The sequence below is a fragment of the Canis aureus genome, chromosome 18 (assembly GCF_053574225.1).
Source record: "Canis aureus isolate CA01 chromosome 18, VMU_Caureus_v.1.0, whole genome shotgun sequence".
Classification (NCBI taxonomy): Eukaryota; Metazoa; Chordata; class Mammalia; order Carnivora; family Canidae; genus Canis; species Canis aureus.
In genome coordinates, this window is record NC_135628.1 from 42,876,227 (window position 1) to 42,903,279 (window position 27,053).

Consider the following 27,053-nt stretch of genomic DNA (forward strand, 5'->3'; position numbering starts at 1 on the left):
TAAAGCCAAATTAATAGACCTCATAGTCACATGCCAGGTCTTCTTATGGGCAAATGTCATTCTGACATTCTATACACTGAATTGTTGCTTCCAAGTTGCTAGTATTCCCCATAGCAGGTCACAGAGAAGTGGTTATGAATCAGACCTTTCTGCTTCTTAAACTCATTAAAGCAGGCCAATTTACTGGGCTAATTCTAAGTCAAGGATGTAAGGGTCATTTCATTCTGTGAGCCAAGTCCCGCCAATAGAGGTAAGACTAGGTTCTGGCAGTATGGTAGACTGCATGATTTAAAAGCCCTCTGCTACAACATGCAGCAAACATAAGATAAAATATCCAAGCCCTTGCTTAAATGCACTGTGGAACTAGCAAAAAAAAAAAAAGTTACAATATTGCCAAGGGAGAAAAACAAAAAGGTAGCTGAAAACCAAACCAGTGAGGGGTGTGAGCTGCTGCTGCAGCTGAGCCTCCTCAGGCCCTGGTATCAGTGTCCACCTCAGGAGAGAGAGATGGTCTCCTGCTTTTGCCTGGGAACAACATCCACTCAAGTCAATCCGCTTAATCTGTTTCCCAGTGGCCATGGCCAGTTGATTTTAAACTGCTCCATGATCCTCAGATAATTTCACTGTGGATACCAGTCTTCTTCATGAAGGGTGAGGGGCTTGGCATATTTACAAAGCTGCTTAACCAGCTCATCAGATTAAACATGATCCCTCTGTTCCCTCTGTGCTTGCTGACCTGACATGCCCATCACTCGAGCCATCTGAGATACCTGCTAAACAAAGATGGGTGATTTGCGTCTCTCCAAACCTCAGAATGCTTAATATACTTCGTTATATAATTTCATGCTTTTAACATTAAGGAAAAATGAGTTTGAAAAGAAAGAGCACTGTTTTCTGTGCAACCCAAGTTCTGTACTTTGGAAAGGAAAAAAAAAAAAATGGTGTATCAATTAAGATGTGACCAAAACAGTTATAAAAAATTGCACTGGGGGAGGAGTGTAAAAATCTAGAAGGGCCTAACACTGTATATCAACAATACTGGAATTAAAATTTAAAACTTCATGGGGGATCCCTGGGTGGCTCAGTGGTTTGGCGCCTGCCTTCGGCCCAGGACATGATCCTGGAGCCCCGGGATCGAATTCCGCATCAGGCTCCCTGCATGGACCCGCTTTTTCCTCTGCCTGTGTCTCTGCCTCTCTCTCTCTTTCTCTGTGTCTCACATGAATAAATAAAAAATCTTTTAAAAATAAAAATAAAATAAAATAAAAAATGATAAAACTTGATTAAGGGACACCTAGCTGGTTCAGTCAGTAGAGTGTACGACTCTTGATCTGGTTCAAGCCCCATGTTGGATATAAAGATTCCTTAAAAATAAAATCTTTAAACAAAAACAATTAAAAAAATGTAGAAGAGCCATCAGACAATAAGTTTATGAAAAGAATAGAGAACTTCAGTCAGTCTGGTGAATTGCTTTGTTCTTTGTTAAAGCAGGGCAAGAATTTAAAGACACCTTGGACATATGCAAAGCAGTCTTAAGTACAGAATCCCATAGGCACCTGCTTGTGAAAACACGGGTTCTCTATAAAGGGCTCTTCACACTGTCTCTGTGCCATTTCACCCTAGAGGCTCAGCTGTAGGGACCATCTATGAATGTAGAGAACATTAGTAACCAAAAAAAAAAAAAGTATTACAATTTAGTAATGAAGCAGATAGGCTTTGGAGCAAGGCAGACCTTGTTTGAATTTTAAGTCTGCATTTTGTTATTTGTCCTTAAGTAAGTCATGAAACATCTCCAATCCTATTTGCTCATGAGAAAATAGTAATAATAATACTACCTTGCACCTGAAATTTTTGTGAGAATTAAATGAGATAATGTTTGGGGAGCACATGGCATTATGTCACATTCAACATTAGGGTTCTAGAAATAATAGCTGTTAGGATTCCATTTTTGGCTTTTCTAAAATAGATGCATAATATTTATAACTGATATATAACATTATAAAAATATCCCTGGTAATAGGCTATAAATATTTTCTAAGGCACATTATTGTTGAAAAATATGGTTGCCAGTCATTGATTAAGGGGTTAGGAAACATACACATGTGTGCCATAGGAATATATTAAATATTTATTGACCGAGCACCTGTTCAGGTAAATCACTATGACAAAAATCAGGAGCAAACTGGAGAAGTTCTTGCCCTTGAGGAGTATTGATCCACTTGGGAAAATGCCAACAATGTCACCAAGTGAGCTCATTTAATTGCCAGTTAAATGCTCAGTGTAGACACTGAGAGGCTGTGTGTTCATAATCAACTCGGAAGCCTATAATGATGGCTAATATTGTAAGAAGGGAAAGTGATAAAATCAGAAAAATAGATCCAGAGGTATACCACTGCAGCATCAGGACCCATGGGAAGACGGAGAGCCCACAGGAAGTCCTGTGATAGCAGAGAGATGAGGGAGAGGTGCTCAGAAAAGAATCTGACCAAGAACAGTTTCAAAGAAGCCCACGCACCCCTCAGTTCAGACAAGGGCAGTGATGGATTCTACCCTATCACAAAGTTAGGTAGAACTTTGAAACTAGGGCCTGTATATGCAGTGAGCGTGAATAGGATACCCAGAATGATGATAGGACACGAGAGCCAGGTACCAGCAGATACCTAGGAGGGATCCTTCCCGTGAAGTCAAATGCAAGGAAAATTTTCATTGACCAGAGGAAAGATGTCTCACCCTTCAAGAATGTTTTGCTTCCTGTAAACAATGGTAATGACCAATATGATTGAAATGTAACCTGAGAATATTCCCTGTTTAATATGTATCTTTTTATTCTTGTAGGCCTCTTTTTCGTGGAAGTTCAGATGTCGATCAACTTGGAAAAATCTTGGAGTAAGTAGTAATTGTAATTTCACGTTGGCATTCATAGCATTAAAACATTTGCAGTGCCTTTCCTCTGACATTCATATAAAATGTTTATTTCTTGTCTTTCCTCCCCCAAGCTGCTGCCTCAGTGTTATTATTATCTGTATGGTGAGTGGGGCCATGGCAGACCTGCTGTTTTATGCAGAGCCCATCATGGCGTGTGGCGTAACCAGTCTGCTCTGGAAGCTTGTGTGTTGCTCATGTGGCTTTTTCCGCTGATCCTCCTTCTCCACTTGGCTGAGCTCCAGTTCTGTAATTCAGATGTGTTGTCTGCTTGGGGCCATTTCATATGCATCCACCATCAGAGGTGGGGCGTTTGGTTGCCTGGTAACCCATCCTTGCCCACTGGGCTTCCTGTTCCCATTGACTATCCCCATTGAGTCATCTAGATTGGTTTCGCATTGTTTTGTTTTCGATGGTATGCTACACTACTCATTTTTCTTTGGAGCACTAGAAGTAAGAAATGAGAATCCTAGCTTCTCATTGTATGTCTGTTGCTACATAACTTTGCAATCTTGAGAAAGTCCTTTAAAACGCCCGTAAAGTACTTACACGGTGCCTGAATGCTTTAAGAATGGCAGCTATGAAAAAAAAAAAAGAATGGCAGCTATGATTATAATTCATCATTAATCACTTAACCTTTTTGTTCCTTAACTTCTCCTGAGTCATGAAGCTTTAGACGTAAATTGTAAGATCTCCTTTCTTGCGCTCAAATTCTTTGGTTCTAATTGTCTGTCACTTATCTTGTTGATAATTTGCAGAGTTACATTCATACCTACATGTTTGTGCCTGTGGGCATATATATGCTTTCATGTTTCTAGAATGTTGAGACGGGGCTTTTCCTCTCACAGAGCATAAAGAATGGCATCCTCTTGGGATACATGATGCATTTGCCAAGCCCCATCAGAATTGGAGTGAAGTAAGAAAAAAGTGAGAGTTCTAGAACCAAAAAATAGCCCTCATCATTGGTCTGTAACATTTTATAAAAATCCCAGTGATTTTTATGTTATTTTCAGTCCGTCAAACTGGTGAAAACTACCCCTAAAGAAAATAATTAATATATTGATACTATCTACTCAAGCATGACTACTGAAGACGGTTGGAATAAACCCGGAACCTGAATTTGTTCTTTGAGTGACTGGAAAGCTGTCTATTAAACTTGTTAGTACCACCATGGAATAAGAACCCCATGGCTTCAAGGCCTGAAAAATATTTGCTGGTTTTATTGTGTGGGGCCTTCCCTGGTCCAGGGCAGCTGCTGAGACTGCCACTCCTCCTCCTCTTCTTCCTCCTCCCCCTCCTCCCCCTTCTCCAGAAGATGGACAGATTCAGGACAAAACTCCTGTTTTCTTGCTCCTAGGTGTCAGCTTCTTTGCTCATACAATGATGAACCCCCATCTGTTCTTCCCCGTTACTGTTGAATATAATCTGTGTGCAGTGAAAACCTTGTTGAAGCAGTAACTGGGACAGTCAGACATACCAGTGACTATGTTAGAAGGAATAGTGATCTTGGCTGAAGACAGCTTGCCAGCCCTTGAAACCCATCACCACCTATTCCCTGTTGATGTCACCTGGGCACTCTGTCCACCCAGGATCTGCAAACTTGTTAACGTTGTTAGTGCCTCTCAGTATCTGAAGCCGGTGAGATGGACCCAAAAGAACCTCTGGCAAACATGTTTGACTTGCTTCCAAGGGGAAACCAGTTGCACTTTTGGCAAAGGCCTGATACCCCAGGTTGCCAGCACAAAAGAAGCCCTAAAGTTCTATATGTTTTATGCCTTGAGAATTTTTATGCCTTTAGAATTCACTTCTTGGTTTCTGGCGTTGTTACACTGAAATTATGTTCTGTTTACTTTGCATTTGTTACTTTGGCACAAAGAAAAGGGCCAATGCTGCACCCTAGTGTCATTTCTGAAGTACTTGAAAAATGATTTCTGTCCGTACTGCCATTTATAGATTTTGTGCCATCAGTCTATTTTGTACCATCAGTCTATTTTGTGCCATCAGTCTTTACAAGTGTCAACTTTTAAGGCTTATATTCAGCTGTCCAAATACTGAAACTTGATGTAAGCACTTTTTAATGGACCTATCAGAGTTTCACAAGACTCATATATGGGCCATAAAAGTTCATACTGGATATTAAAGTGAAATTTGGGGGGGGGGGGGTTGGGGGGGGGTTTAGGAAAGCCATATTCACATTCTCTTATGGGGAGAAATGTTTCTGTATTTAGAAAGATTTATACTTTCAAAGAACAGCAAGTACTTTGAAAGTGAAACTGAATGCATTTAGCTCGTGACATTTTAGAGCATTTTTCAAAACAGAGTCATAGTTAAATGGAAACAAAATATTGGATTTGGAATAAAGGAGAGCTGGGTTCGCTCTCACTCTGTGGCTGAACTCATTGTGTGACTTTGGCAGTTGATTTCACTCCTCATCCCTTCTTTCTACGCCTATAAAAAAGGAAATAACAACTGACCTACACATCTCATGAGATCATTATGGAATCAGAGGAGGTGATAGATTTTAAAATGCTTTTGAAAGTTATTTATATAGGTAGCTACTTACACATATATGTATAATTATACACCACACATACATATACACACAGATACTCTTTTTTGCTTTTTTGCTACCCATATCACCAGATTTATTTCAATATAAATATATTCAAAGAAAGATTTTTTTAAAGATTTGAAATTATTACTAAGTGTTTTTATAATTGATTTCTAGATGACTAGCGATGATATGCAAAAAAATGATATAAAAGTGGCTAAGAAGCTAAAAATGAAGGAAATTATTAAAGTTCTTTCATAAGCATTCTCTTTTTCTTCTTCTGCCTATCCCATTCTTTCCAAGCATACACATTTATGTCTTTTAATAATTAATAGTGGTATTTTTTTTCTTTTTATTCTTATTCTAGATCTCACTTTATTAAGCAAATTTGTATATTGCCCAAGTTGTCATTTCCTCTCACTTGTTCTGGTAAATATGCCCATGAATCTGCCTTTCTTTGCCTCAACAACATGGCTCTCCTAGCACGTCCAACAGATGTAGGATTTCAGTGTCTTTCCCCAGACACCCATTGACAGGCGCAATTATGATCCAGGTGTCTGTTCTTCCCAGGGGAAGTGTGGGACCTGGGCTCTGTTGAGGGAAGCGAAGAGGGAACAAAGCCTTACAGAGAACCTGTGACATTCCTCACCACATCTTCTGACACCTGGAAATCCATTCATGAGAACACATTTTCTCAACCTTTGTCCCAATGAGTGCAGGCCAAGGAGAAGACCCTAATGCAGGCTGGCACCATTTCTAACTGTAATTGAAATATTTGGGGGGGATCCCTGGGTGGCTCAGCAGTTTCGCACCTGCCTTCAGCCCAGGGCGTGGTCCTGGGGTCGTGGGATCAAGTCCTGCATCAGGTCCCTGCATGGACCCTGCTTCTCCCTCTGCCTGTGTCTCTGCCTCTGCCTCTCTCTCTCTTTCTCTCTCTCTCTCTGTCTCTCATGAATAAAAAATTAAAGTCTTTAAAAAAAGAATTTTGGTCAGGGGCCACCTGGCTGGCTCAGTTGGTAGAACATATGACTTGTTCTCAGGGTTGTAAGTTCGAGCCCCACATTGGGTGTAGGATGACTTCAAAATAAAATCTTAAAAAGAAAAAAAAGTCTAGTCAATTTAAATAGCCATTATATTCTGTCCACTAAATTATAACATTTTAGTTTGGAGTTAATCAGAGTCTATAAGTGAGATACAAGTTCTTGCATCCTCTGATTTCCCCTGTTCAAACCTATTTACTATCTATACATAAACTTTTTTTTAAGATTTTATTTATTTATGCATGAGAGACACAGAGAGAGGCAGAGACATAGGCAGAGGGAGAAGAAAGCTCCCTGTGAGGAGCCCAGTATGGGACTCAATCCCAGGATCCAGGATTGTGACCTGAGCTGAAGGCAGATGCTCAACCACTGAGCCACCCAGGCATCCCTCTATAAACTTTAAATAGTATTTCCATAGTGTAGGGACACCTGGGTGATTTGGTCCATTGAGCAGTCCACTCTTGGTTTCCAATAGGTCATGATCTCAGGGTCATGGGCTTGCCCCCTGCCCCCTACCATCAGGCTCCATCCTGAGTACAGAGTCTGCTTATCTCTCCTCCAACCCCAACCTCTGTGCAAGTGAGCCCTAGAAGAAGAAAGAAGAAGAAAGAAGAAGAAGAAGAAGAAGAAGAAGAAGAAGAAGAAGAAGAAGAAGAAGAAGAAAGAAAAGAAAAGAAAAGAAAAGAAAAGAAAAGAAAAGAAAAGAAAAGAAAAGAAAAGAAGAAGGAGGAGGAGGGGAGGGAGGGAAGGAAGGAAGGAAGGAAGGAAGGAAGGAAGGAAAGAAAGAAAGAAAGAAAGAAAGAAAGAAAGAAAGAAAGAAAGAAAGAAAGAAAAGAAGAAGGAAGGAAGGAAGGAAGGAAGATGAAAGAAAGAAAGAAAAGAAAGAAAGAAAGAAAGAAAGAAAGAAAGAAAGAAAGAAAGAAAGAAAAGAAGAAGGAAGGAAGGAAGGAAGATGAAAGAAAGAAAGAAAAGAAAGAAAGAAAGAAAGGAAAGAAGAAAGAAAGAAAGAAAGAAAGAAAGAAAGAAAGAAAGAAAGAAAGAAAGGAAGGAAGAAAGAAAGAAAGAAAGAGGGATCCCTGGGTGGCGCAGCGGTTTGGCGCCTGCCTTTGGCCCAGGGCGCGATCCTGGAGACCCGGGATCGAATCCCACATCGGGCTCCCGGTGCATGGAGCCTGCTTCTCCCTCTGCCTGTGTGTGTCTCTGCCTCTCTCTCTCTCACTGTGTGCCTATCATAAATAAATTTAAAAAAATTAAAAAAAAAATAAAATAAATAAAAAGAAAGAAAGAAGAAAAGAAAGAAAAGAAAAGAAAATCTTTTTTTTTAATTTCCAGAGTGTCTAAGTTGTGGAAAGCCACTGACCTATTAATATTTCTGAAGAACCTCAAGTCACACACCAATAGGACACAGTTCATATTTTTAGTGTGGTAGTGATGCATTGCCTGTGCATTTTAGATTAATAACATTATTTTCCTCATATGATAATGAATTATCACTGTAAATCATGATTGTTAAATAAAGACACTGAGGCTCACAGAAGTTAAGTAATTTGTCCTTACCTACCAGTAAGTGGTAGGTGCAGAATTTGAACCCAGGTCTGTCTTTTCCAAAGCCTGCACTGTTTTTTTTTTTTAATTTATGTTTTGTATTTGAATATAGTTGGCACACAATGCCTGTGCTGTTTCTGTATCACTTGATCCTCTCTCCATGTTTCTGATCCCAGAATAATTTTTAGGGGAAACCTAAATGATACTGTATTTATTGTTTGCTAACTTTGGAATACCCTAAGACAGTTTTGTAGCGTGCTTGGATGGGTCAGTTAATCATCTGGCAGCTTTAGATTTCTGCTCAGGACATGATCTCAGGATGCTCAGGTCTGTGCGTCTGGCTCTGTGCTCAGCATAGAGTCTGCTTGCCCTCTCCCTTTGTTCCCCTGCCACTTGCTCACCTTCTATCTCTAAAATAAATAAAATATTTTAAAGTAAAAAAAAAAAAAGTTTTGTAATATAAAATATATATAAATTAAATTTGATTTGATAAATTATAAAACCATTTGCTGCAGATTAACATACCTTTTAGCCTCCTTTTTGGTCTGATTCTAATGTATGTAATTACTGTTTGGGGAATTAATTATTTAACCAAAAGTGCAACCAGATTTATGTGTTAATGAATCATGCTAGATGAGCATCATAAAAACATGTGAATATGAGAGTGTTAAATCAGAACACAAAAAGCACTCTTGGGCACAAAGGAAAATATATGCCCATGTGGGCCTCCTTGGAATATATAGGTCCTATTCTGTCAGTATGTTAGGACTTACTGGTAATATAATATTTCCTATTTCTGCATCATCTCATACATTTAGTATCTGCCACCAGAGTGATCTCTTAGGTCTTCCCAGTAAATTTTACAACTCTGTGAGATTGTCCTCTAGCCTGTGTTCACTATATTGCAGTAGGACGGAGATGAGCGTCCTGCCGATCATACAAGCGAGGAGCTCCCTTGGCTCTGTGTCCCCTGCCTTCTAGACTTCACCATCATCCGGATTTTGGTGGGAAAATAGCTTCAGCATAGCAGCTAATGCGTATGTTCACACATGGTTCTTTTGTAGCGTAATTGGACTCCCAGGAGAAGAGGACTGGCCTAGAGATGTCGCCCTACCCAGGCAGGCTTTCCACTCAAAATCTCCTCAACCGATTGAGAAGTTTGTGACAGACATTGATGAACAAGGCAAAGACCTCCTTCTGGTAAGTTCATGTGGTACAAAGTTGTTCATATGGTGCTGATGAAAGACATGATCTGTCCACTGGGTGGTCTGCTGGGTGGCAGGCACAGTATCAGGTTCAGCATCATGTGCCACAACCACACGGGGCAGAAGGCCATAATCTCTCTGTAGCTTTCATTTCCACACCTGCAGCAGTTGGTGGCTTTTGATTCTGGAATGTCTTCGTTTCTTTTACACAGAGAAAGGATCTGATCCACACACTTTCAATCTGCCATCTTTTAAATGTTCATTTGAATGCAGCCTTTGAAGCCTCTCAATTCATCTAGACATATGCTTCCAATAAGGATTGAATGTGCCATGCATATATAAAATACCTCACTGGAAATAAGGACTTGTATTCTGAGATTGACACTAGTAATACTTGGCCTTATACATCATTCCCTATACTTAGAGGACAGAACAATAGATAGAGGAGTGTACGTATTGAGCTACTCCTGGTGTTCAGAACCCAATGAGTAATGAGTATATCCTTTAACTACTGACCAACAGCTTTTGCTATCTAGCCAAGAAAGTGCTCCTGGACCTAGATGAGCTAGTGCTCCCATTTTGTCAATGTATTCTAAATTTCAGATAGAGACCTAAGAGTCTGTGGGTTTTTTGTAGAAATATTATACTTTAGGGAGTGCCTAGATGGCTCAGTTGGTTGAACATCTGCCTTCAGCTCAGGTCATGATCCCAGGGTCCTGGGATTGAGCCCCGTGTCTGGCTCCCTGCTCACCGGGAAACCTGCTTCTCCCTCTCCCTCTGCCTTCCGCTCCCCCTGCTTGTGCTCTCATAGAGCCCAGCCAGCTCTGCTTTCCTCTTCCCTTCAGTGCTTCTTTTCAGTAGTACTATCTGCTCCCCTTAATTGTGGCTGGCCCCTTGACTATCAGAACTGCAGCTAACTCTTGGATCCTCTCAGCTCCAACCCCCACTGCTAACATTTGCTCTATTAGCATCTTCTACATTAGATTCCTAAAAGGAAGAATGTGGCTGATCTACCTCACCTTCTTGCCAAGCTGTGATGAGTTGCTGCCCCAGGCCTGGTCACCATTCCTGGTCTAGTCAGCTATGCTGGGAGATGGGAGGGATGATATGTTAATGAAAATAGGGCCACCATCAGCTTTCCTTTTCAGCAAAGGAAATGGAATGCAGTTGAATGGAATGCTTCTCTTAGAAGAAGATTCTGGACAGGCAGTCACAATGACAGTTTTCATAGTGAAGCATCCCACTCCTACAGCCACTGGGACACCCAAAGATAATTCAAAGTATCTCCTAGATCCAACATCAGTAGAAATCACCAAGAGGAGCTGAAAATGAAAAGATAACAGACAAGGCCCCTTGCTCATTCAGTGTCTTCCACTAGTGGTGATGGCCTTCAAAGTCAGACCACAGAGTAGCGCTAAACTAGAAAAGGAGCAAGAAACAAAGAAGGAAAGGAAACAAAGAAACTACCAGGAAGAGAAGGAAGAGAGTGGACAAGAAAGAGATTAGAAAAACCAAAGGAAAGGAATAAGAAGCAGACCCAGAGACATCAGGATTGGAGGAAGAAAATTAAAGCATAATAATCCATGGGCATTCAAGGAAAAGACACCCCAACACCTCAAAGCTCAGAACCCCCTTCAAGTTCTCACTATTTCCTGCTAGAGGTACACAAGATAGAACTATAAAACAAAAGAAAGAGAGCTCTGCGGTCCCAGCCAGGCATCTGAAACCCCAGCAGTACTTGTCGCCTCTATTCCAAATTATTTAGGAAGGATGAAAAGTGAAAGGTATTTTAGAAAGTTGTTTTATTTAAGAAACATCACTTAAATGGTTGAGCACTTCAAGAATTGTCCTTTGTTTTATCTCAAAGAAAAGGCTGACACTATAATGCCTCAGCCATGTATGTGCAGATATGTACACTGACATTTATAAATGCTCTTACACGTACATACAAGTAGTACACAATAATAAGACAATTCAGGGGGAAAATTATTTTTAGCAACTGAAACCTACCCATCTTTATAAGTTTTATCCCCTTCATTCTGGTTAACTTGAGAAGCTGAGTACTTATTCCAAATGTAATGCTCTTGCTGAAAAAAATTTGAGAATTTTCTGCTGTTTTCAGAGCCTAGGATACATATTTGGAGAGGGGAGGGTATTCCTTGGATTAGGCTATTTTTGCTACATTACAAACCCAAAAGTCTCACTAGCATACATCAGTAAGCGTTTATTTCTTGCTCGTGGCTCTGCAGATTGGCAGAGACAGCTTCCCTGCAGCCTGTAGGTCAAGTACAAGTGTTCTCCATGTGTCTCATTCTGGGACCCAGAACAAGAGGGACTTTGGCTCCCTGGAGCATGTTTTTCTCACAATAGAAGGTGGATGCCCCTAGAAGGGCAAGCATAAACACAGTGGCCCCATGGCCTGGCAGAGGCTTGGAAGAGGCACCCTGCTGCTTCTCCTCACATTCCATTGACCAAAGCAAGTTCTGTGGCCAAGGCCAACTCTAATAGAGGAAGGAATACTCCTCCTTTGAAGGCAGGGATGGGAAGGAGGAGGATATGTGCTGAAAAATGATCCAATCCATCATAGTATACAACTCTGGACTAAATAGCAATTCCAAAAGCTCATTTTATCAGTCAGTTATTTGGCAAGTAAATTAGATTTTCTCAGAGAAACAATATTCTTAAATAAGATTTTGAATTATTTCTAAAGTCATCCAATTGCTCAGTTGAAGTAGAACAATGATAGAGCTTATCCACCATCTCTAACAATATTTCTATATGACATATAAGGTATTAAGATTTCCAACCTGAGATTCTCACACACTTCCACGTTAGGCTAAGGATTTCTCCTTCTCTCCACCCAACTTCCCATCTCTAAGCCATCAGGATAACTGTGGGGACAGGCTTCCTCCCAGACAGTCCCCTAGGGACATGTCTCTATCCTGAGCGTATTCCCACAACTTTTTTTTTTCTTCGTTCCCATGCCCTGGAGATTAAACTGGTCACTTCTTTTTCTAATGTCACTATCTAATTTTCTCCTTCCTGGACTCAGGGAAGACAGACCAGGCTCAAGGATTTTGCCCCTGCTCTTCTGTGCTGAGAAAATACAGCCCATGCAAAGCTTTTTCAAGATGTTTATTGCTATAAGAGACAGTAGGACCATTCTACCAACCATCTCTTTCCTCTGCTTGCCCTTTGGTTCTTTGGTTTTCAGGAAACAGACACTATGAGAGACTGGCATCCAATGACATCCAAGGCCTGGTGGGCAGTTCAGGAGAAAAAAAGTTTCAGGGGACCCAAACATTGGCTTGGAAGTGTATAGAGAATATAGAATTTTCTACTCATGAGTGTTTTTCTAGGTCCGTAGCATCCTACGAAATGTTAGAGGGCATCCTAATCCAGATAGGACCTGACTGTGACTCTGAGCCCCTTGAGGGCAAAGACCCAGGTTAAATAGAAGAGGTCAGCATAACCGTGGTATGTGCCATCTTTTGATTACAGAGAGGGCTGAAACTGATAGACATTTCCAATCCCCGGCTCACTTCAGTGGGCACTGCATCACAAGGATGGAGGGGCTGGAGGAGCTTCTCTGCTACTTGTGTGTTCCTGGGCAATGGGGGGGTCTTAATCATCCTTCACTCGTGCTTGCCACCTGCTAGGCACTGTGGAGGTGTTGGTGGAAGGACAGGAGGCGGATGTGAGGAACAGGATTACCTGGGGGCAGAGTGGAAATGGAACTGGGGTTAGGGAAGCATTCTGCGTAATTGATGATGAATGGGCACTTGGGGAGCAGAGACGGCTGCTCCAGAGGTTCACCTTCACCCCCTCTCACCTTCCACCTGCACTGGAGTTGACAGCCTGCTGGAGAGTTCAGTACCTGAACTGAACCTGATGGACGTTGCTGCTGCCCATATGGCACCAGCACCGAGACTTGACTAGAGGAAGGTGTCGCTCCCTGCAGACGGTGCAGCCCCGGGGGCAGGGTGCACGGCTTGCTGGCAGATCCAGATCCGCAGCACCTGGGTTTTACCCCTTAACTTGCCACCTCCTTGGTAGAGAAAACCTTTATTTCCTGGCATAAAGTGTTTTTCCTTTTTTTGTTTCTTCTGTTGTTATTTTCTTTGGGTTTTGATGTTAGAAATCCTGATGTCAGAAACTATTTCTATCACGTAGTCATGAGCCATTTACCCCGTTCCATTCCCTACTCACCAGTAAACATTGGGGAAGAGTAAAAAGTTCAGGTGACATCTCTGACTATAGCACAAAGTTTGCTAGCATTAGAAAAATCACTACCTAAATAAGGTTGTATACATGCTACAGTAACAATACCTTTTAGCAACTCCTGGGTGGCTCAGTGGTTGAGCATCTGCCTTCAGCTCAGGTCATGATCCCAGGGTCTGGGATCGAGTCCCAAGTCGGGCTCCTTGTGGGGGATCTGCTTCTCCCTCTGCTAAGTCTCTGCCTCTCTGTCTCTCATGAATGTATAAATAAAATCTTAAATATATATATATATATATATATATTTTTTTTTTTAAAAGGACATAGTATGAGTTGAATAGAAAGCCCGGGGAGCTAACAGTCCACAGGCCACTCGAAAGCTGTTGCCTCTTCCTGAAGAGCAGTTTATACATCGAAGACATACATAAGATGGCTATTGTCTGCATTTTGTTTAGTTTCCCTTTTTTTTTTTTTTTTTTTTTTTTTTAAGATTTTTTTTAGGGCAGCCCGGGTAGCTCAGCGGTTTAGCGCCACCTTCAGTCCAGGCCCTGATCCTGGAGACCCGGGATGGAGTCCCATGTCGGGCTCCCTGCATGGAGCCTGCTTCTCCCTCTGCCTGTGTCTCTCTCTCTCTGTCTCTGTGTGTGTGTGTGTGTGTGTGTGTGTGTCTGTCTCTCATGCATAAATTAATAAAATCTTAAAAAAAAATTTTTTTTAGAGATTATTTATTTATGCATGAGAGATACACAGACAGAGAGGCAGAGACATAGGCAGAGGGGGGAGCAAGTTCCCTGTGGGGAGGCCCAGGCCCCCAGGATCAAGCCCTGAGCCAAAGGCAGATGCTCAACCTCTGAGCCACCCAGGCATCCCCTTTTTTTAGAAGATTTATATATTTATTTGAGAGAGAGAGACAGGGTGATCAGGGGAGGGGCAGAGGGAGAGAAAGAATATCAAGCAGACTCCCCACAGAACACGAAGCCTCAGGCTGGGGCTCAGTCTCACCACCCAGATCATGACCTGAGCTGAAAGCCAAGAGTTGGCCACTCAACTGACTGAGCCACCCAGGCGCCCCCTAGTGTCTCCTGAGTAGACATTCATTCTCATTGTAGAACCCCAATCCATAACTTGTAAACACATTCTTTAAATGGACATGTTTTAAGTCAATCGATTATTTTTTTCTTTATCACAGAAGTGCTTAACATTTAATCCAGCCAAAAGAATATCTGCCTACAGTGCCCTGTCTCACCCATACTTCCATGACCTGGAGAGGTGCAAGGAAAACTTGGATTCCCATCTGCCGCCCAGCCAGAACAGCTCAGAGATGAACACAGCCTGAGGTCCCAACTACCACCTTGAGCTGATCACCCGAAGAACACCCTTGGGGGCTGATGCCATCCCCCCCACCCCCACCCTTGAGTAAGCCCTGGCAGAGCTGCTGAGGATCACTGGCTGGGGACCTTCTAGTGGCCATCTTCTGGACGGGCTCTGCTTCTCCATGGAAACCGCCTAGTTTACTGTTTTGAAATCAATGCAAGAATGATTGCAGCTTTATGTTCATTGTTTGTTTGTCTGTCTGTTTGTTTGTTTCAAGAACCTGGAAAAATTCCAGAAGAAGAGAAGCTGCTGACCAATTGTGCTGCCATTTCATTTTTCTAACCTTGAATGCTGCCAGTGTGAAGTGAGCAATCCAGGCACAGCTGAGTTATGATGTAATCTCGCTGCAGCTGCCCGAGCCTGATTCGGTACTTTTGAGCGAGAGTGTGTGTCTGTGTGTGTGTGTGTGTGTGTGTGTGTGATTCTTGAGCTCTTAAAGTGTTACTTTCTATAAACAAGAAGAATAATTGAATTTTAAAGACTCAAAGTGACCTATAAATAACTGGTGTCTGTTGACTAAAGGTGATTTACCAGAATGGGCTTCTCAAATTAGAAAGTTGAACCAATGTCCTCAGAATCTCTTTTATGGCCAAAAGTAGTAAATTTGCTAGCAGTAAAAGATTCACTATCTAGATGAAGTTTTATACACACAACAAAAGGAAAAAAAGGCTAGTGTCTTTTAAGAGACATGTCTTTTAAAGCATAACATTCTGTTTACTCTTCAAAAAGCTGAATTTACTCCTTATAAGTCCATTTTAACCTGTATTATATGCTTTATTGTTTCTTTTAAAAGATACCCTATAAGCTTTTTCTTACTTGCTATAGATTTAGGGAGTACACCTCAAATAGGTAAAATTGTCAAAAAAAATTTAGAGAAAGCCTTTATTTCCTGATTTAAAATCTATTTCCTTTTTAGGTTTTGTTGTTACTTTATTTTGGTTTTGATTTTAGGAATTTGTCAAAAACTGTTTCCTGTTCTGATTTGGATAGTAGTTCTGACTAGAGACAGGAATACCATTTAACTTTTCTCTATTACACTGTACTTTTTCTACTATGCACTGCCTTGTTTGCAAAGTATCCATCTTATCTATCCCCCAGGGCCTCTAATATACATTACTACCATTAAATAACTAATAACAGATTGCTTAAGCTTTTCCCATGCACCTCTTTCTTGCTTTCTTTCAATGAACCTTTTGTAAATAGAGTCAGATTGTGGCTTATGGCTCCAGTTGTGTGATCCTAACAGGGTCCTGAATGTTCTTGCTCTGATGCGATCTTCCTACCTAGCATTCATTGTTGTTACCTAAGCAGTGAGTAGAGGACTGGTTCTTCTCTATCACCAGCACATAGATTAAACTGTTACTTAGTGTTTTATGATTTCTTAGAATATGTTGTCAGTGTAGAATCAGAGGGGAATATCTTTAACTATTTTTTAGAAATATATATTTTACTCTATAAAATGATCTTTTCTCCATCCCAAGGCTCTGCTTGTTTCTAGTGCCTTGTGCATACTCCTGCTCTCTGCAGAGCCAGCCTGACCTGGGCATTGTGAACAGCTTTATTTTTGTCTCTTGCCATTTTCTCTACTGTTCTTTATATTCCATGTCATCTCTGCCTTATATGTGGTCAGTGCTCGAAGACACAGAGATTAAGTATCTTTTTGGAAATTTAGCTGTCTTTGCTCTCTGACTCATATTTTCAGTGCATGCAAGAGTTAGACCATGTTTAGAGTTAGGGTTTTCAAAGAATGAACATTGCCTCCCTCAGTAGAAAATGTTCCAGATGATGTTTATATATTGTCGAGCCTTACTGAATCCTTCACAGCTCAATACTCTATACTACCATCTTGAACGAGAGAAAAATTAGGAGACTTTTCTCCTTGCAAGCTTTTTGGGTTGGGAATTACTCTTTTTTTAATATATATATTGTTTAACATTTTTCTGACCCAGTAACTTGAAGAGCAGGAAGATTTGTCTAAAGCCAGATAGGAATGAGAAGATGGGCCATAAGAATGCATAACGCTTTTCTTCATTGTTGACAACGTTGATTATGTTTTGTCATCACTGTAAATGCTTGAGATATAATGAATCCAGAGCATTTGGGGCAATGTCTCCCCTGGAACAGTGAATATACTGCCTTAACTTTGATCAGGGGTCAAAATACAAAGACATTTTTGCTGGGGCCTAGAAATTGAATTTTTAAACTCACTGCACTGATTTATCATGTGCTTTTTAGTTAGTATCCATGGTTAGAGTGGACATAACTTGCGTTCTTGCTTTTTTTAAGTTTTTCATAAGTTCTCTCAAGAAAAATGCAGCTGTTCTAAACTGGAATTTTTCAGCATTCTTGAGAATTTTAAACAAGTGGAGCACTCCACTTTATTTCTAGCATATGCTTTAGGTTCATTTCTCAGTAGTGTTTATGAAGAAAACTTAAAGCACAAACATTTCAGCATTGGATACTTGGCAAATTATCCTTGGAGAGGCAGCAGGAGGAGGGCACCTCGGCCTCTCTGAACTTAGGAGTCTGACCCCAGATCTTCCACCTGTGGTTCTTGGAGTTGAGTGATTCCCCTCTTGCTTTATGTATTTTAAATCTGGGCTCACCAGTTCTGAAATTCAGATCCCACACAAGCACCCTTGCCATTAGGGCACTTGGAAGCATATAGCCGCATAGGAGTTTACTGAATACAGCTTATTCTTCTGTGACGTATGGTTTCAAACATTTTTGCCAAAAGCCAAGCAGTGGTTAGCTGAAAAAGTCATACTGCCCCAGGATTATACTGAAGCAGCTATAAGCAGTAAAAATACGATGTCAGATTGAAAATCACGTTTGCATTTCTTACTGAGGACTGGTCCTGGAATGTGCCTGATAGTTTCTATATGATAGCTGTTCTGGTGGCCCAGGCATTTTGGAAACTGTTGTGCGGAGTAGAGTTCTAACCATCCCTATTAAGAATAAAAGAGAAACCTGTCCATTTCAGCATCATAAGCTATCATGGCAAAGGTAAAAAGGCCCCAATTTTATAACCTTAAAAACAGAATTTCCAAGAGCTTGTAAGAACCTGGTGTGTTGGCGCCTCCCACTTTGTCTCTCCTTTAAAGTAGATAGAAACCCAAGAAGCAAAGAACCTGTTTTGGACAGGAGCTCCGAGCCATTTCATCCCTCTGTGTTCTCATGATTTTCTCTCAGGAATCACACACTAGAAGAGCACACTTTGCATTTAGCCCAACATGTGTTACTAAAAATAGTTCAAAGTATTTACCTAAGCATAGAATTTCATCTTCTTTGTTTTAAGTTAAAAGGAAAATTTTGGAACACATGGGATATCTTAAAGAAAATTTGTACCACTTTACTGGAGGTTTATCATTTGACTCCAGAATGCGGTACTATCCATCCCAATGAAAAAAAACTAAATAGTACCAAACATTTTGAACCTTAAATTATGTATTAAAGTTGAGCTTTTAACTATAGCTGCTTCTCTTAAAAAGTGGTGTCTATTAAAGTCAATAATGGCAATCCTCATTCAATTATGAAAATTAAAATCATGTAAGCTTCCTAATAGCACAAACTAAATATTAAAATTCTTCTCTTCAAAGAATCACTTCTTTTAAATGACAACTGGACTGTTTTTATGATAAGTACAAGAGAGAGTGTCTCACATTTTTCAAAAGCAGGCTTTTGTTGCATAGTTGGGTCTAGGAAAGAATAACATTAAGTTAATAAGCCACTATAATTACTTAATTATGTTGGTACAGAAACTATAGAATATTTACCTTGGAAAGAAAATGTTGAGACATTAGAAATCCTTAGGTATTGGTAGAATTCAAAAGAATGCATTTTTACATTGTGACACATAGAAACAGTGTATTTTATAAAAATAAAAATGTGGTGTGATTTCTAAACCTTTTAAAAGTCCTAAAACAGTGGACAACGGATAGAGGAAATTCAGGAGAAAAATGAAGGTATTTCAAAGAAGGATAGTTTCAAAGTTAGATATATTTTGAAGGATATATATTTATTAACAAATATATTGTAAGAATCTATATTAAAGTCACCTTGCAACTGAAGTTGGTACATTCAAAAACATGTTTTATGGAAAAGCTGTTCCAAGCAGTTGCCATTTCAAAGGGTGGCCTGAGCACACTAAACCATCTGTATTCCTTTCTTATTTCATGAGAGGAAGCAGCTACATGAAGCTACACTCATTATGCAAGCCTAAGAATGTTCACTGTAAAGAGAAATAATAATATGTTTTTAAAAGGCACATATTTCCTATTCCACCAGAATTTTTTGGAAAATTGTGAAGCCCAAATCATGTGCATTCAATACATTCAGATATTAGAAACATAGCTACATGCTCTTTCTCCACCATGGAAACACTTCTTGAGGCTACCAAAAACCTGTTGAGCAATTAAGCCCCCCAGATATTGAATAGTGGTGTTTTCCTCAAAAGCACAAGAAAATAGCATTTTCACTCATCAATGCAATTTTCAACCTAATTGTGTTACATACCTATATCTCAAGCATTTCTAACTTGTACTTTTTCAGAAAATAAACCAACATATTCCTTTGGCCTTTTCTACCATCTGATGTTTGTATACAACAGAAATGGAAAAGGAGGAGTCTGATTTTTCAATGTTTTCCTTTTTCTCAATTTGTTTCTGTTGGTTTTAATGAAGTACGAATCAGCTTTTCAAAATGTTTTGTATTTCTTAGCATTCCTGGGGAGTTTAGATAAATGAATGAACTTCCATTGACATATTTATGTTTCCTTGATACTGGTGCTCTGGCCTTTAAGAGGAAAACAAAAGCCTCTTGAAAATTAATACAGGCTTTTTTCAAGCATCTACATAAATGTTTTTACAGTAATTTGAAGGTTATAGGGTAGGAAAGGGAGACGATTTTTCTTGCAAATGTCCGTTTTAAAATTCACTGTCCTGTTTCATTCTTGTTTTATTCCATTATACTCCACAAGGTGGCACTTTTGGGGGTGAGGGGGTAGGGGAACAATCTGAGCAAGGCTAAAGAGGTACTTCTGAAGACTTGGTTCTAACTTTATTTTTCTGTATATATTCTAGTCTTGCTTAGCCCTTGTTTGTCAGAATGATTAATAATCTTCATAACATTCTGGAACCTCAATATTTTAGCTGTTAGCTAGGTTCTGAACAATTGTCTGCAAGTAAGTTCTTCTTGAGAATGAAGAATACACCCATTTTGATCATTTAAGTGCATACAGGGAGCCAAGCCAAGGCATGGTATTTTTCAAGAAGCATTTTTTTTTTTTTTGAGGTCCCTAATTACCTTACTGTTGCAGGTGCAGAAGCTTCAAAGATGGACAGGCTTACTCATTAAAAGGCAACACGCATCTGTGACTGGGATAGTTTTGTTAGGAGTGTAAAAACTCCTCCAAGTGGCCTCAGCCAAAATACCTATGCCTCTGTTTGCTCTTTTCACATTTCCTCCTATGATGGCCTTTAGACATTGATTAAAATTGTAAATCCTCATTTAAAAATCAGATGAGTAGCATAAGTAACATTGGTGTTTAAGGAGACAAAACTATTTTTTTCTGAAGAACTGCCATGCCAAAAAACAGAGCCCTTAAATTCTAAAAGACCCGGTAATATTTTTTTTTTTTACATCTGTGTGATCACAAGTGTAAATTCACAAGAAACTCTAATATTTAAAAAATCCTCTCCCAGCATATGAGCATAATAATCCAGGAGGAGCATATTTGCATAAATCTTTAATTTCTCCACTTGGGACGTTCTTTGGCAGCTCTCTATATCTCCATACACTCCTGTGTTTTAGTTCGCAGGTCTGCTCAGAGACTCACTGTCCCCCCCACCCCACCCCCATCCCCACCCCCACCCCGAGATGATTTTAGTTAATTTCAGAAGTCCCTTTGCTAAGTGTTACAGAAATTGAGGAGGAAGGCCCTCGTAGTACTTTTCCGTTCCGTTAGCTCGGCACCACGGAAGGCAGCTTACCCCTCCTGAGTGGCAGAAGCCAACGGCGCCCGCTTAACTTCCCGCAGAGTAGCCGGCAGGCAAGTCTCCCCACGTCCTGCTGCTGCAGGTACCGCGCGCTCCAGGGGCGGCGGGGGCTCCCGGGGAGCCCGGCCTCGTCCCTCGGCCAAAAACCCCACCGTAGGAGGTTGTCGGAGGTTCCAGCTAAGCCCCTAAATGGAAGGCCGAATTCGGACCTCGCGTTGGATGCCCGTTGGGCCGGTCTGAAAACCTGGGGTGGGGCCGCCTGGGGCCCGCCCGCCGCTCACCTGTCCGAGGTCCCCGTGCCCTGCTGCTGTCTCAGAGGCATCTGTTCTGCGATCTTAGGAAGCCAAACGTCCCTAGAAGCAAACGGGTGTCTTCTGTGCATAAATAAGTACAACACAATTCTTTGAAAGTTCGGGTATAAAGAGATGCTGCTCTGTATGAAGCGTCTACCAGGCATCTCTCAAGCTCTAAGCTCAGCTTTTTTTTTTTTTTTTTTTAAAGAGAAGATGTATAATTACAGGAAAGATTTTTTATTTTTTTATTTTCTATCATTCTACATATATGATGGCAGAAGATACGTGTGGAAAAGTTTTGTTTTGAAAATTTTGAAATTTATTTTCTGCTTCGGCGAAAGCTCCTCTTTAGTTTCTAATTTCTTCCTTTTCTTTTCTTTTTTTTTTTTTCCTTTGTCAAATAGTTAAAGGTATGCAAGCAAATTATCTCCCAGAGTAGGAGATTTTCCTGTTTAGAGGATCTCTTGTGTGAATTGTTTCATCAAGCAAATAACCCTTTCTCTACTTTAGGAGTTTGGATTGTCAAGTATAGGTTTCCTTAATTAAGGGGGCACATAACTGTACATATTGCTATAAAGAACTATGACTGTAGCACTAATGAGCAAGCATAGAGCCACACACAGTTATTTAATTTCTAAAGCTCTGTGGTTTCTGGCCAAATTCCATTGGCATGCTTAGGTTACAGTCCTGAAGATACCCGTGGTACCCTTAACTTGAAAGATTCTAATCTTAGGTTTTTTGAAATGCAATAATATGTATTAGCTAGCAATATTTTCTGTGATCACCAGCAACTCCTAATTTAACCTCGAAGTCTCTGAATAATGAAAATAGATCCCAGCAGTAATACATTTCTTGAACTGCCCCCCAACTACATTACATAGCTTCTCATTTTGGTCCTGTGTTTGCAACAGCTACACGTGAATATTACAATGCCTCACTTACTTTTGTATTCATGTGTTTTACTATGACCAGTAATAAATATATTAGTTAGTACATGGAATGAATAGCAACTACCCCTAGAGTCAGCACTTAACAAGTTGGGGAATTTCTATTTCAAGTTGTTCTACACTTGCATAAATTATTTCTATTGTTATTCATGTATGTTATTTATTTCTGAATCACACTAGTCCTGTGAAAGTACAACTGAAAGGAGATGGCATTAGGGTTTGCATTTAGTGTTTATTATCATGGTCTTGATGGAGCTAAGTAAATTAAAATTAGACTAAGCCCCCAGATAAGCTGCATGCATTTTAACATGATGGGTAGAATTTAAGTCTGTAGGTGTAGTATTTTTGTGTCTAGGTGTTTTATCATTACCTAAAGGAATTAAAGCAAAGGACTATGTAGTTCTTTTGTCAAGTATGCATATAGTATAGTGTGAAAATACAGCAAAAATTAAAACCAGATAGAAAAGCATCAGAATCTGCCTTAATTTAGGAACTCCGCCAGACGGCCGCCAGAGTAGATGCCAGGCAGAGACAGGTGCCTGGGTGGCGCCTCCTCTTATCTGGCCTTGAGAAGAAGCTTCCTTCCTGCGATCTTGTGCCTTCATAGGTGTCATGTGCAGTAGTGGGAACAGGTCGTACTGTTGCAAGAACAGGGTGAGAGTTTTCTGTAGAAGCAAACTGTCAGCTTGTGCCTTGGGGCTTCCAGAATGTGTAAGATGGAGAAATTCAAGTTTCTGTGCTTCAAGCAACTGAGTTTTGTACAGAAGCAATTCAATCTGGTAATAAAAACAAAGATTGCATGTACAGTACTCAACAATGGCTTTTAACAACCAACAGTTCCCAACACCTCAGAAGCTTGTTGCATTTCTGGTATTTTAGGTTTTGATATGAAGGCTAATTGGCAAGTGTTTGGTATAGAAGAACAGTATGTGTTAAGAAAAGCACAATATTGGTTCCCATAGAGTGCAAATTAGAACTAGAGGGTTTTATGAGATTTTCATGTCAGAGATGTGTAAATGCATGTTCTCACTGTAGAATGTATTAGTGTAGTGTTTCTGCATTTCCATAGGGCTTAGTTAAAACTTTATTCTAGGTTTTCAGCAAGGCTGTCATACCCAGTAAGCTTTTTCGTTCGTTTGTTTTGGGGACTTACTCTTATAATAGAAAATGTGTTAAACGTAGAAAAAAAATCGTAACTTGGACATTTGACTTGTTGGTTTCTGTGTTTGAAATCACGGTTCTGGAGATGTAGAGACTGTGCGTGTGCATGTCAGATACTAATCTAGGCTGTGTGAACCAGCCGAGATCACCAATGTCCTCCCATCCTCTGTATCCTGTCTCCATCCAGGCCCGTCTGCGTGGTGCTCTTTATCCTCCTGGCCGCCCTTTGGCCGTTGGGGCCAGGTGAGAGAGATGCTGTAGGCATCACAGGTGTGCCTGCTCAGGCTTGGCCGCCACTTCTACTTGACCTTTGGCTGGGCACAGAGTATGCCCGCAACACCAATCACAAATGCCCTCTAGCCTGTTCGTGTGCATCTTGATTTTAAAACCAAGTCTTTCTACGGAGCATTCAATTTTCGGCTGTGGTACAAAGAGAAAAACTAAACAAGCCTAAAATCCACATTCCAGGCTGCTGTTTTCTATCCATCCACAGGCCATAGTTTTACTGTATTTCTTCATACTTGAAACTCATTCTGCTATTTTAATATCAGGGTACAGACATATAAGGGTGCATGTTCCTTAAAGGTGCAAAATTACTCTCATTCCGTTTGCTCGAATTGCTACAGAATGCTCTTTTGGTGCTTTGGGTTGAGCAGGTCAAAGAAGCAGTGTGGAAAATCACTGCCTGGAACACAGTCTTACAAGAACGTTGGCAGATGGCTTGGTAGTAGATGTTGCTTCTGCTCTTTTCTCCATACACAGCTTGAGATTACCACCCTGGCCTGTCAGGTTCATCTGAGTATCCTTTCTCACAGAGTGCCAAACCCTGTGCCCCCCGCCAAAAAAATAGGGGTGCAGTGCAGCTCTCTGAAAGCAGAGGCCTTCCTAAGTGCCAGATCATTTAGCCCCCAAAGAAAAATGGCCGTGGGTGTAGACAGGAGCAGAATGGGAAGGGCTCTCTCACTCTAGTGACCATCCCTCCACGCTGTACAGAAAGCTCTGTACGGGGGGAAGAAAAAGAATAAAAAAAAAAAAAAAGCTTAACTGCAAAATTACCCCCTTCATAGCACCCTGAGCTAAATGATCTTGCTTCTTTCCCTTTAGGTAGATGAAAATACAGGTCAGTTTATCTAGACTCTTCCCACCGGAAGAGGAAATTAGAAAAGTAGGTTATTTGTATCTTGTAAAATATGTAATCCAAGGACTACCAAAATTTACATTAAATCCCCCATCAGTAGCAATCTGTTTTAAAAAGTAGCTCAAGTTAAAGATGCTCTGACCTGAACTGCCCGAGGTCAGGGGCAGCCGTTCTAGCACGCTCGCTCTGGGACTCCTTGGGAGAGCGACAACTACCAATGTTGACTTTGTTGCAGTGGCAAAGATAGCATGTCAGACGATTCAGAGGGTTGCAGATCACAAATCCTTTGGAAACTGGATGTCTTACTGGGTGCTAGAATGCAAATTTAGGTATTTATTGTTGGATAATGGAATTCATTGTTTTTTAAGAATTAGTGTTGAAATGTCACTGTCCAGTTCATTGTTTTCACTTATGCACAAGCTAAATTGAAGCAACATGACAATGGTTTGTATATTTGTCATACCTTTTGTATTTCTTACAATAAAAATATTGGTAGCAAATAAAAATAATAAAAACACCAATCTTGGACTGCTTTCTTGGAAATGAATCACTATCGCTATCACAGCTGTTTTTCTTTTTACCTAATGTAAAATGAATATAATTATGGTGAATAAAGTAACTTAGAAATAAATAGCGAGTTTTAGCAGAATACGTTTTAAACTTTTACTTTTCAGGTTTCAAATGCTTTTAAAAACTAAATAGCAGTTCATTGAGCTTAAAGCTCCAGTAACAAATGTTAAAGCTTGAAATCGTTGACTATGCTAAACTCTGACAACCCAAAACCAAGTAAGGCATGGCAGTCCTTTCCAAAGCTTGCAGATGGGGACCCGTGAAAAGGTTTGTGTAACCAACTGCGGATAACCTAGTGATGAGCAAAGGATTCACACTGGAAGGGAGGCTTGAGTGGACTCAAAACCAAAAATCAGTGTCTCCCAGGCATACAAGCAGAAATACTTTGCACGTGCAAAGGCATGCAGTTATGTAAGAGCAAGCAGTACAATTGGTGAGGCCACCCCTGGGGCAGTGGCTATTAACATCCGGATCATACCCTACAGAAAGAAATCCAGCCTTACCGAATGATCTGCTGCACACGTGCACACGCACACCCTGATGCACACATGTATGTGCCGAGAACTGAAATTGCACAAAATGATACTGAATGCCCCACATCTCCTACACTCTTTGAAAATACTGGTGGCAACCCACTAAACTGATTTCACAACCCCTCTCACTAATAGGCCGTGATTTAATGTTAGAAGAGAATTAGTAAGGGGGGGTGGGTATGTGAAGGAGTCTGGAGATAATGTTGAGAAGGGTTTAATATTTTATATAATAAAATATAAAAGAATTTGGACTACTGAAGGGTGTTAACAAGGAAGACAGTTTCTATTTATGTGTGCTCTTGTCTAACCGCTTTCATACTGATCCAAAGAGCTAGATGAAGCAGCTACTGAGACACTACACAACACATCAAAAGTGTTGCTGTCTGAACATTCCCTTCTTTGTGTATGATATTAAGTACTTTTTATAAGATTTATTTATTTTAGAGAGAGAGAGAGCACGTGCAAGGTGGCAGAGAGGGACAGAGGGAGAGAGAATCTCCAGCAGATTCCCCATTGAGCGCACAGCCCAACACACAGGGCTTGATCCTAGGACCCTGAGTTCATGACCTGAGCTGAAATCAAGAGTTGGTCATTTTGGGGCAGCCCAGTGGCTCAGCGGTTTAGCGCTGCCTTCAGTCCAGGGCCTGATGCTGAAGACCGGGGTCAAGTCCACATCAGGCTCCCTGCATGGAGCCTGCTTCTCCCTCTACCTGTGTCTCTGCCTCTCTCTCTCTCTCTCTCTCTCTCTCTGTCTCTCATAAATAAATAAAATCTTAAAAAAAAAAAAAAAGAGTTGGTCATTTCACCTACTGAGCCACCCAGGCGCTCTGATATCAGATATTTTTTAATAAAGTAAGTCCTCCAGAATTCCCTGGGAACTCATTAGGATTTGCCTTAATTTTGTTTAACAGGCCCTAAATTGCATCTAAATTTTAAAAATTTACATGAAATATTCAGGAGGGATAATACAAAAAGTCAAGAATATGATCTTTACCAAGAAATTTAAAGTTTGTAGGCGCACCTGGCTGGCTCAGACAAAAGAGCAAGTGGATTAATAAAACTTCAAAAAAAATTGTTTAAGAAATTAACAGTTTATAGCTTAAGAAGTCCCTCGTAACTACACATATTTCCACAAACCATGGGCATCTACAATCAGGTTTGACTGGATCGTTTACTTCAGCGTGCAGAAAGATCCTTCAATTAATCTCTAGTTATCTCTGCTTATACTCACTTAGAACTTCATTCCATTAAAAGCCCGAAGGCCTTTTGCCCTTTTAAGTGTCAGCCCAGTTTACCTGCTCCCTAGGGAACAACTCTCGAAAGGGCTGGGCCCTAGGAGGTCATATTTGTTTTCCAAAGTCCCCTTTTCTGGTTTTGACAGATGATGCAACCATAGTACCCCGTGGAATGTGGGACATGTGGAATGTGGGATGCAGAGACTGCATCCATCTCTTACGTGTCTGCGAGCGCTACCTGTAAATCCAGAGTGTGGAGAGCTGTATTTCTCCCTGTGTGCACAGAGGATCATGGGGTGCTGACCCATGGAAAGAGACGGTAATG

The 27,053-nt window shown here is 40.6% G+C and overlaps 1 protein-coding gene and 1 long non-coding RNA gene across 6 annotated transcripts in view; one reads left to right on the forward strand and one right to left on the reverse strand.

Annotated features, from left to right (window-relative positions):
• CDK6 (cyclin dependent kinase 6) overlaps positions 1-24,911 on the forward strand; it is a 245,799-nt gene extending 220,888 nt beyond the window's left edge. For 4 of the 5 annotated variants that reach the window (XM_077856956.1, XM_077856958.1, XM_077856955.1 and 1 more), the window contains exons 6-8: positions 2,836-2,886; positions 9,123-9,258; positions 14,671-24,911. In XM_077856956.1, coding sequence (XP_077713082.1) covers positions 2,836-2,886; positions 9,123-9,258; positions 14,671-14,817 — 334 coding nt within the window. In that variant the 3' untranslated portion in view covers positions 14,818-24,911. The remainder of the gene's footprint in view (positions 1-2,835; positions 2,887-9,122; positions 9,259-14,670) is intronic. The other variant, XM_077856959.1, reaches the window with a different exon arrangement.
• LOC144288923 (uncharacterized) lies at positions 8,092-10,524 on the reverse strand. Its single transcript, XR_013356986.1, has 2 exons — positions 10,283-10,524; positions 8,092-8,466 (listed from the first exon to the last, which is right to left on the reverse strand). It is a non-coding gene; the product is annotated as an uncharacterized LOC144288923 (long non-coding RNA).
• Positions 24,912-27,053: the final 2,142 nt, after the last annotated feature.